This window comes from Enhydra lutris, unplaced genomic scaffold (genome assembly GCF_002288905.1).
Source record: "Enhydra lutris kenyoni isolate GAN:26980312 unplaced genomic scaffold, ASM228890v2 scaffoldscaffold57, whole genome shotgun sequence".
Lineage (NCBI taxonomy): Eukaryota > Metazoa > Chordata > Mammalia > Carnivora > Mustelidae > Enhydra > Enhydra lutris.
This window is the reverse complement of record NW_019154141.1, coordinates 10,052,350-10,063,366: the sequence shown is the minus strand read 5'-3', so window position 1 is coordinate 10,063,366 and position 11,017 is coordinate 10,052,350. Positions and strand designations below refer to the sequence as shown.

At 35.5% G+C, this 11,017-nt stretch overlaps 1 protein-coding gene across 1 annotated transcript in view; it reads left to right on the top strand.

Moving 5' to 3' along the window:
• The first annotated feature begins 231 nt into the window (after nt 1-231).
• LOC111158199 (EF-hand calcium binding domain 13) overlaps nt 232-11,017 on the top strand; it is a 91,324-nt gene continuing 80,538 nt past the window's right edge. The window contains exons 1-2 of the mRNA XM_022520115.1: nt 232-261; nt 3,826-3,986. Of these exons, the coding sequence (XP_022375823.1) occupies nt 232-261; nt 3,826-3,986 (191 nt within the window). The remainder of the gene's footprint in view (nt 262-3,825; nt 3,987-11,017) is intronic.

Here is an 11,017-nt window from a genome sequence, read left to right as displayed (position 1 = left end):
TTTTTTCCTAGCTTTTGCACACATACCTATTCCATATTATGCTGTGAGTGTTACAATACAAAGATAACTTCAGGTAGATAAATATAATTAAGTCTCTTAAATGGGTATATGATTTTTTCTTTCTTTCTTTTTTTTTTTTGGACAGGAAATCCTTTTGTGCTATTGGTCATTCGTACTTGTTCATCAAGGCCATTGAGTCCTCAAGGGCAGAATTTACTGCTAAACCGAAAAATGGAAACTAAAGTACCTTTATTCTGCCAGGTATTTTTTCGAAATCGTTTCTAAAGACTCCTTCCTCTTCTTCTTTTTTTTTTTTTTAATTAGTTTACATTAAAATTTTTTTTTATATTATCTCACATCCTTAACCAGTAAGCAGATTCATAGAGCAATATAGTTAGAAGATCTTGCTTAACAACTAAGGTAACTTCTCAGGTCTTTTCATGGGCATATGCTGAAACTTCTCATCCCAGCCATCTATGTAGTGTCAAGAGATCTGAGGTGTATGATGAGAGTATTTTGGGGGTAGGAACTGGGATAATTTTTTCAGGAGAATAAAGGATTTAAACCTACATGAGAGGTTGTAGATGACATAACTAATGATGTGGGAATCCAGACGGTAATATAAAAGATACCAAGTTTCTCTAGCCTTCTTATCTGTGATTCATGGGGTACTCTTATCCATTGGCCAGTATTGTATCAAACAAAAAACAAACCTGAACTTAGTAAGAAGAGACTTTATTCGAAAGGATTATTGTGAGAGGGAAAAGGGACTATTTATTGAAATAGCAGGAGGGGGGACTATTACAACAGGGAGAAAGCTGTGACCAGAAGATCTGCGAACATCTCAAGGGCTAGGCAAAAAGAGCTTTCTTCTTTTTTTTTTTTCCCTTAATAGACAGGAGTCAACAAGGCTAGGAAGAACTGGATGTGGGGAAGTGGAATGAAAGAATGGCATGATTGGATAAATAGATCAGAGAGTATTTTAGGGGCCAGGAGGAAGAAGAGAAGCTTAACCAATTTTGGCTCATAAGCATTTTGTTCTGATTAGTCAGTGGGATTAAACATTTTGACTCATCATGCATGAAGGAAAGAAAGGGAATTTTGGCTTTGTCATAGGTAAACAAGGTGGTCATCTGTGAGTTTTATCTAAAGTATATGAGGAAGGGTTCTTTGCAGTAAGCCATTTTCCAGAAGACAAAAGGGTGAGGGGATTCCTTTAATTTTCACTGTTTTCTGGAAGCATAGGACTCAGGTAGAACTCAGTGCTGTCCAGTGAGAGTCTTACCCTTTTAAATTTATGCTTTTAATGGATTTGGTGCCACCAGGTAATACATGTATCTATACTATAATCCAAAACAGAACAAAACAAAAAACCCCCAAGGCTTCTTGCTAAGTACCAAGGTTTGTGATATACATATTAACCTGTTCCACCTTTTTATACCTAATTCTTTGTTGATTGGGCCCTCATAACCTGATTTTGAAGATGAATTCTTAAAATTAAAATAATTAACAATGTTAACATACCATACCTGTTTGTCTTCCATTGGCTATATAGTTTATACTTCTTACATCTTTAATTAACCATAGAGTTTCAGAAGTTGTTTCATTTTCTCTATCATCAAAGTTTCTGTTCACTACTTGACCACTTTTGTGCCTCTGGTCTTTGATGACAGGTTTTTTGCCTCTCTTTTTTAGATCTTCCTCTTTTTAGTTTCCTGGTTTTTCTTTTGAGTCATTTTTCTGAATGCCTCTAGGAAACTTTTCATCGTTCCTAATAAACACCTTGTTAAGGCAGCAAATCAGATTGCCTTTTTATGAAGCAAGTTGTTAAAGGTGTGCCTCTGTTGTAAGACAAATATATGCAGACCCTATAAGTCACTGAAGTAGTTCCCTTCATTTCCATTTTATGCAGAAATAGAAGTTCTCTAAACTCCTTTGGTGATCTGCTTTATAAATTGCCTGTGTTAATTTTTCAGGGGTTAAAAACTAATAGACCTTAGATCAACTAGTTGCATTCCAGTTGTTTTAAGCAAACAGCCAGATTTCAAAAGAGTTTATTTCTAACTTCATTCCTCTTTTTCTAAACATGTTCATTGCTTCTAGGCTCTAGTTTCATTTTTGTTGGGGGGGGGGCCTATCTATTTAGAAGTAATATAGCTGCTTTTTTTTTTTTCTCAATAGACGTTATTTTTTCGAGCTGTTTTAGATTCACAGCAAAATTGAGTGGAGAGCCCCGATACGCCCCCTGCCCCTATGCTTTTCCAGCCTCCTCCAGTATCAATATTCTACACCACAGTGGTACTTTTGTTACGGTGAACCTACCCTGGCATATCATTTTCACCCAAAGTCCATAGTTTACATTGGGATTGACTCAGTGTTGTGCATTCTATGAATTTGGAAAGATGGATAATGACATATTGCCATTATTATAATATCATATAGAATAGTTTCACTGACCTATGTATCTTCTGTGCTCTGCTTATTCAACTTTCCCCACCCCTCCTCACCACAGGCGACCACTGGTCTTTTTAGTCCGCGTAGTTTTGCCTTTTCAGAATATCATATAGTTTGAATCATACAGCACGCCATCTTGACAGTTGGGGTTCTTTCACTTAGTGGTATGCATTTAAGGTTCTGCCACATCTTTTCATGGTTTGACAGCTCATTTCTTTTCAGTGCCAAATAGTGTTCCATTTCCTAGATGTACCACAGTTCATTTATCCACTCATCTACTGAAGGTCATTTTGTTTATTTCCAAGTTTTGGCAATTAGTAATAAGGCTGCTATAAACATCTGTGTGCAGGTTTTTGTGTGCATATAGGTTTTCAACTCCTTTGGGTAAATACCAGTAAGTGCAATTGTTGCAACATATGGTAAGAGTATGTTTAGTTTTGTAAGAGACTGTTTTTCTAAGTGTACCATTTTGCATTCCCACCAGCAATGGATGAGAGTTCCTCTTGCTCCACATCCCTGCCAGCATTTGGCTTTGTCAGTATTTTGGATCTGGGCCATTCTAATAGATATAGTGGTATCTTGATGTTTTAATTTGCAATTCCCTAATGACATGATGCCAAGCATCTCTTCATGTATTTATTTGATATTTGTATATCTTCTTTGGTAAGGAGTCTATTAAGATCTTTTGCCCTTTTTTTTTTTTTTTTTGAGAGAGAGCATGTGCCATTGGGGACAGGGGCAGAAGGAGATGAAGAGAGAGAATTCCAAGCAGGCTCCATGCCCAGGATGGAGCCTGTTGTGGGCCTCAGTCTCATGACCCAAAGATCATGACCTGAGCTGAAACCAAGAATTGGGTGCATAACCAACTGAACCACCCAGGCGCCTCAATCTTTTGCCTATTTTTAATTTGGGTTGTGCTTTTTCTTATTATTGAGTTAAGAGTTCTTTGTATATTTTTGAATATACAAAAAAATACAGCCCATTATCAGATATCTTTTATAAATATTTACTCTCTGTCTGTGCCTTGTCCTCTTACCCTCTTGAGAGTCTTTAATGGAGCAGAAGTTTTTAATTTAATGAAGTAAGCTTAAAGATGCCTTAAAAACTAGATTCAACAACCATTAAATACATTCATGAATGCTGGGCATTTTATAGCTGCATAATGCACTGAAGATAGTTGGTGGCATTTAGAATATGTACCTAATCTGGACTAATGCACTAATAATTAAATCCTTTTTAATAAAATTCTGTTTGGTAGCATCATTTTAGAGAAAATATTGATCTACAATGAATGATTTTACCCAGAATGTCATATTTAATTTATATGTGGAAAGAGAACATAGTTGACTATGGATCTTGGTTGATCCCCAGGCAGAAGAAAATATCAGTTTATCAGATCATGGCTGTAATTCATTTGCAACCAACCTGTCATCAAGACATACTGAAAACAAGAAAGACGTCAAGTTTTCTAAAGCAACGCAAAAGAGAATTTCACATGAAATTAGGGATTTGAGACTAGAACACAAAAAAATGTAAGTTAAACTTTGAAGTTAGTTGAATTATACTTCTGTAAGTTTGAGAGAATAAAAAATGTAGCTCATAAGTTCTCCTAATGTATTAAAATGTAGAGGATCATGCATATTTGTGGCCATTCTTTCAGAAGTATAGTTTTAATTCCTAGATAGCCATTCTCTTCATTTTTTTTTTCTCACTTCTCTCACAACTTTGTGGAAACCTATAAGCCATCATAGATTTCCAGTTATAGGAGAGCAATTATCCATATGTCTGTTAATTTGTCTTTAAGTAATATATTTAAATGTACTGTGTGATAACATATGTTTACATTGGGAAATGATTGACACTTTTTACTCATTTCACATATTTACCTCATTTACTTATTTATTTTTGGTGAGAACATTTAAGTTCTACTCTCTTAGCAAATTTCAATTATGTAATACAGTATCATCAACTATAGTCATCATGTTATACATTAGACCCACAGACCTTATTTATCTTTTAGCTGAAGTTTTATAACCTTTTACCAGCCTCTCCCTATTTTTATTTACCATACCCCCAACCCCTGGAAACCACCATTCTACTCTCTGTTTCTGTGAATTCGGCTTTTTTAAAAAAAAGATTTGAGAGAGAGAGCATGAGCAAGAGAGCATGAGCAAGGGGGAGGGGCAGCAGGAGAGGGAGAAAGAGGCTCCCTGCTGAGCATCTGGTAGCCCAATGCTGGACTCAATACCAGGACTCCATCCCAGGACCCTGGGATCATGACCTGAGCTGAAGGCAGGGGCTTAACTGACTGAGCCACCCAGGTGCCCCTGAATTTGGCTTTTACTAGATCCCACATGTAAATGAGATCATCCAGTATTTGCCTTTCTCTGTCTGACTTATTTTACTTTACATAATGCCCTCAGGTCCATCCATGTTGTCACAAATGGCAGGATTTCCTTCTTTCTCATGGCTGGGTAGATTCCAGTTTTAGTGTGTATGTGTGTGTGAGAGGGAGAGTAATATAACATCTTTAACCATTTATTTGTTGATGGACATTTAGATTGTTTCCGTATTTTGGCTATTATGAATAATGCTGCAGTGAACATGGGAGTGTAGTATCTCTTTGAGATCCTGTTTTCATTGCTTTTGGACATATACCCAGAAGTGGAGTTGCTGGATCATATCGTAGTTACATTTTAAATTTTTTGAGGAAACTCAACAGTTTTTCATAGTTGCTGCACCAATTTACATTCCCCCCAGCAGTAAATAGGTACTTCCTTTTTTCCACATGCTTGCCAATACTTGTTTTTTCTTGAAAATAGCCATCCTAACAGGTGTGAGGTGATATCTCATTGTGGTTTTGATTTGCATTTTCTTGATGAGTGATGTTGAGCGCCTTTTCATGTACCTGCTGGCCATTTGTGTATCTTTTTTGGAAAAGTGTCTATGCAGGTACTTTTTAAAGTGGATTATTTGTTTATTTGCTATTGAGTTGCATGAATTCCTTGTGTATTTTGAATGTTAATTAATCAGATATGTGGTTTTGCAAATATTTTCTTTCATTCCATGGGTTGCCTTTTCATTTTGTCAATGGTTTCCTTTGCTGTGCAGAAACTTTCTTGGTTTGATATTATCACATTTGTTTATTTTTGCTTTTGTTGCCTTTGCTTTTGGTATCAAATCCAAAAAATTATTGCTAAGACCAATGTCAAAGAGTTTACTGCCTATGTTCTAGAAGTGTTGCTCTTTCTTTCTCAAGATTGCTTTGGTTCTTTGAGGTCTTCTGTGGTTCTATACAAATTTTAGGAATATTTGTTCTATTTCTGTGAAAAATGCCACTGGAATTTGGGTAAGAATTGCACTGATTCTATAGATTACTTTGGGTAGTATAGACATTTTAACAATATTAATTCTTCCAATCCACAAACACAGAATATACTGCCACTTAATTTGTGTCTTCTTCATTTTTTTAATTAATATTTTATAGTTTTCAGTGTCCAGATCTTTCACCTCCTTGGTTAAATCTATTTCTAAGTATTTTAGTTTCTGATGATATTGTAAATCGGATTGTTATCTTAATTTCTATTTCTGATGATTTGTTGTTAGTTTATAGAAATTTCTGCAACTGATTTTTGTATATTGATTTTGTATCCTGCAACTTTACTGAATTTATTTATTAGTTCTAACAGGTTTTTTTTTTAAAGATTTTGTTTATTTATTTAAATAAAAATAATTTTTTAAAAAATTATTTATTTATTTATAAACAAAAATTTATTTAAATAAACAAAATTTAAAGATTTTGTTTATTTATTTGACAGAAAGAGTGACAGTGAGAGAGGGAACACAGGCAGGGGGAGTAGTAGAGGGAGAAGCAGACTTCCTGCTGAGCAAGAGAGCCTGATTCAGGGCTCTATCCCACGACTCCAGGATCATGACCCATGCCAAAGGCAGATGCTTAACGACTGAGCCACCCAGGAGCCCCATTTCTAACAGTTTTTTGATAGAGTCTTTAAGGTTTTCTATATAAAAGATCATATCATTTGGAAATAGAGACAGTTTAACTTCTTCCTTTCCATTTGAATGCCTTTATTTCTTTTTCTTGCCTAATTGCTCTGGCTAGGATTTCAATACTATGTTGAAGAAAAGTGGTGAGCGTCGGCACCCTTCTTTTGTTCCTGATCTTACAGGGAAAGCTTTAAGTTTTTGACTGTTTAGTATCATATTAGCTCTGGCTTGTCATATATATCCTTTATTGTGTTGATGTATATTCCTTCTATACCCACTTTGCTGGGATCTCTTATCATGAAAGAAAATGGAACTTTATCAGTGTTTTTTCTGTATCTTTTGAGATGATCATATGATTTTTATCCTTCATTTTGTTAATGTGGTTATTTGGAAAAACCTCAGTTCTCCTATGTTTCTCCTTTACTATCATACTACCACCATACTCATAACACTTCTGACACCCAGATGTGTGGTATCCTACACTAAGCTATTCTGTGACACCAGTTGGATGTCCTGCAATTTAACTCAATTCTAATACTATCTACCTAGAGATAGCATCAGATCTCACAGGTTAGTTGGCTAAGTCACATGAGACTGCCTCCCCCACATGCACTTTATATGCCAATCTCAAGTAGTAAGTTCCCAATTTCCCCATAACTTTTGTTGGATTTAGATACAAATCAGAGGTTCCCATGACCCTTCTTTGAGTTTAATTAATTGCTACAACATCTCACAGAACTCAGGGAAACACTCATGTTTACCAGTTTAGTAAAGGATATGACAGAGTATACAGGTGAATAGCCAGATGAAGATATACACAAAGTGAGATTTGGGAGCGTCCCAAGCACAGGAGCTTTTGTCCTCTTGGAGTTGGGGTGTGTCACCCTCCCAGTTTGTGGATGTGTTCACCAACCCAGAATCTCTCCAGAGAGGGGAGAAGAGCTGGAAATGGAATTAATAATTGATCGTGCCTACATGAGGAAGCCTCCATAAAAATCTCGGCAGTATGGGGTTCAGAGATCTTCCTTGTTGGTGTAAACATCCACATACCAGGAGGGCGATGTATTCTAACTCCAGAAGAATAGAAGCTCCTATGCTGAGATCCTCCCAGATTTTGCCATATGTGTCTCTTCATCTGACTTTATCTGGATCTTCTATCATATATGAAAAATAAACTTGTTAACATAAGTAACTATTTTTCTGAGTTCTGCGAGCTCTTCTGGAAAAGTAATCAAATCCAAGGAGGGCCTTGTAGTAGGAATCTCTGATTTATAACTTATCAGTCAGAGTTGTGACTCCACAAGTAGGTTGGGGGCAGTCTTGTGGGACTGAGCCCTTAACCTGTGGAATCTGACAGTATATTCAGGTAGATCGTGTCAGAATGGAGTTAATTTGTAGGACACCCAGCTGGTGTGCAGAGAATTGCTTCATGGGATGGGGGGTACCTCACACATCTAGTGTCAGAAGTGTTGTGAGTATGGTAGTAATGTGAGAGTAAAGGAGAAACAGAGGAATGGGTTTTCCCTATACTGTGCTGTATCACATTTACTAATTAGCCTATGTTGAACCATACTTGAATCCCAGAAATAAATCCCACTAGATCATTAATGTAATGTTTATTTGGTTTGCCAGTATTTTGTTGAGAAATTTTGCATCTATGTTTATCAGGGATATTGGGCTGTAGTTTTCTTTTCTTGTTGTGTCCTTTTCTGGCTTTGCTCTGCTGAGGCTTATGCTGGCTTCATAAAATGAGTTTGGAAGTGTTCTTTCCTCTTCAATTTTTGGGAAGAGTTTGAGAATATTTGACATTAATTCTTTAAATATTTAGTAGAATTCACCAGTGAAGCCATCCTGGACTTTTCTTTGTTAGGAGATAGATACTGATTCTATCTCCTTACTAATAATTTGTCTTTTCAGATTTTCTGTTTCTTCATGATTCATTCTTACATGGTTTTAGAAACTTAGAAATTTATATGTTTCTTCTAGGTTACCTAATTTGTTGGCATATAATTATTCATAGTAGTTTCTTATGATGTTTAGTATTTCTGTTATCAGTTGAATGTCTCCTCTTTTTTCTGATTTTATTTATTTGAGTCTTCTCTTTTTTTCTTAGTCTAGTAAGATTTGTTAATTTTGGTTATCTTTTAAAAAAATAAGCTCTTAGCTTCTTTGATCTTTTCTACTGTCTTTTTAGTTTCACTTGTTTGGCTCTAATCTTTGTTATTTCCTTTCTTCAATTAACTCTGGGCTTAACTTTTTTCTTTCTTCCAGTTCCTTGAGGTATAAAATTAGGCTGTTTATTTGAGATCTTTCTTTTTTCCTTATATAGGCATTTATCTTTATAAATGTTTCTCTTAGAACAGCTTTTGCTGCATCCAGTAAGTTTTGGTATGTCATGTTTTCATTTACTTTGTCTCCAGATGTTTTTTAATTTCTCTTTTGATTTTCTCTTTGACCCATTTGTTGTTCAGGAACATGTTTAATCTCTACATATGTGTTTTTTCCCAGTTTTTTTCTTGTAATTAACTTATTGTTTTATACCTTTGTGGTCAGAAAAGATGCTTGATATGATTTCAGTCTTCTTAAGGTTTTAAAGACTTGTTTGGGGGTGCCTGGGTGGCTCAGTGGTTGATCTCAGAGTCCTGGGATTGAGCCCCCCATCGGGCTCTCTGCTCAGCGGGGAGCCTGCTTCCTCCTTCTCTCCCTGCCTGCCTTTCTGCCTATTTATGATCTCTGTCTGTCAAATAAATAAATAAAATCTTTAAAAAAACGACTTGTGGCCTAACAATTGATCTATTCTAGAGAATGTTGCATATATGCTTGAGAAGAATGTGTATTCTGCTGCTGTTGGATAGAGTGTTCTCTATATGTTTGTCCCTATAGGTCCATCTGGTCGATGATGTAGTTGGAATCCAATGTTTCCCTTTGTCTTTCTGTCTTGTTGATCTATCCATTGTTGAAAGTGGGGTATTGAAGTGTCTCTAAGTATTGCTGCATTGCTGTCTATTTCTCTCCAGATATATTAATACTAGTTTTATATATTTCAGTGCTATTATGTTGGATGTATAAATATTACAATTGCTTTGTCCTTTTGATTAATTCATCCCTTTATCATAATATAATGAATTTTTTGTTACAGTTTTTGACTTAAAAACATGTATTGAAATTTATTTTGTCTAAAGTAAATATAGCTACCCCTGCCCTCTTTTGGTTTCCATTTGCATGGAATATATTTTTCTATCTCTTCTCTTTCAGTCTATACTTGTCCTTAAAGCTGAAGTGATCCTCTGGAGGGCAGCATATATTTGGGTCTTTTTTTTTTTTTTCTTTTAATCTATTCAGTCACTCTATGTCTTTTGATTGGAGAATTTTGTCCACTTATATTTAAGGTAACTGTTGATAGGTGTGGACTTACTATTGTCATTTTGATTGTTTTCTGGCTGTTTTATAATTTCTTTGTTCCTTTATCTTGCTCTCTTCCTTTGTGATTTGGTAATTTTTCTCTAGTAATATACTTAAAAAAAATTTCTTTTTTAAATTTTTAAGTAATCTCTACGCCCAATGTGGGGCTTGAATTTACAACCCCGAGATCAAAAGTCACATTCTTTCTTAAAAAGCCAATCTAGTGTAATGAACTCCTTTCACTTTTTTTTTTTTTTGGTCTTTAAAACTCTTTGTCTGTCTTTCCATTCTGAAGGACAACTTTGTGAGGTGGTGTATTCTTGGTTGGCAGGGTTTTTTTCCCCTAGCACTTTGAATATATCATACCACTCCTTTCTGGCCTGCAGGTTTCTGCTGACAAATCTGCTGATAGTCTCATGGGGATTCTCACTATTCCTTTGTGTTAGATGACAAAAGTCAAGGAAGGAATGGGAGGTGGTAGAGTGTTCCTTTACTTTATTTTATTAACTGTGTAAAATAGGTTAACACCTGGGGACACACAGTGCCCTAGAGGAAGTGCATGTCTGGGAAAGGAAATGTACACATGAGCCTGGAGCATCTGGTGCTACAGAAATAAGGAAACTAATAAAGACTCCTATCAGAGATTCATCAAAAGGACTCAAGAGCCTACTTAAAGAGACTCCCACCATACATGTGACAATTGGGGTGTCAATAAGGGTAATAATTACAAGGAAGTAAGATGAATTTAATGTATGTAAATCCAAGGGTACAAAATAGTATAAAAATTATTTTGTCACTAATGGAGGATACAAGTGACCCAAGTCATTGTTATGAAAAGTGGTAAATAAAGGAAAAGAATAAAGTAATTATCCCACCTTTCTATATGAACTATACCACTGAGTAACCAATAATACCCAAGAGGAAGTTTTTCTTTATAGAAATATCTAATGAGTGAAGAAGGAATGATCGTTTTAGGTATAAATATTTTATAGTCCCTGATGATTTGCTGAGTCTAGTTATTATGTATAAGTATAGAAGCTAATACCACAATTAGAGAACCACTTGTACATTATATACCTCCCAGTGGAAAACATCAGCATCTGTATGGTGGTTTTACTGAAAAAACAAATAAAAACTGTGAATCCTATTAAATCTT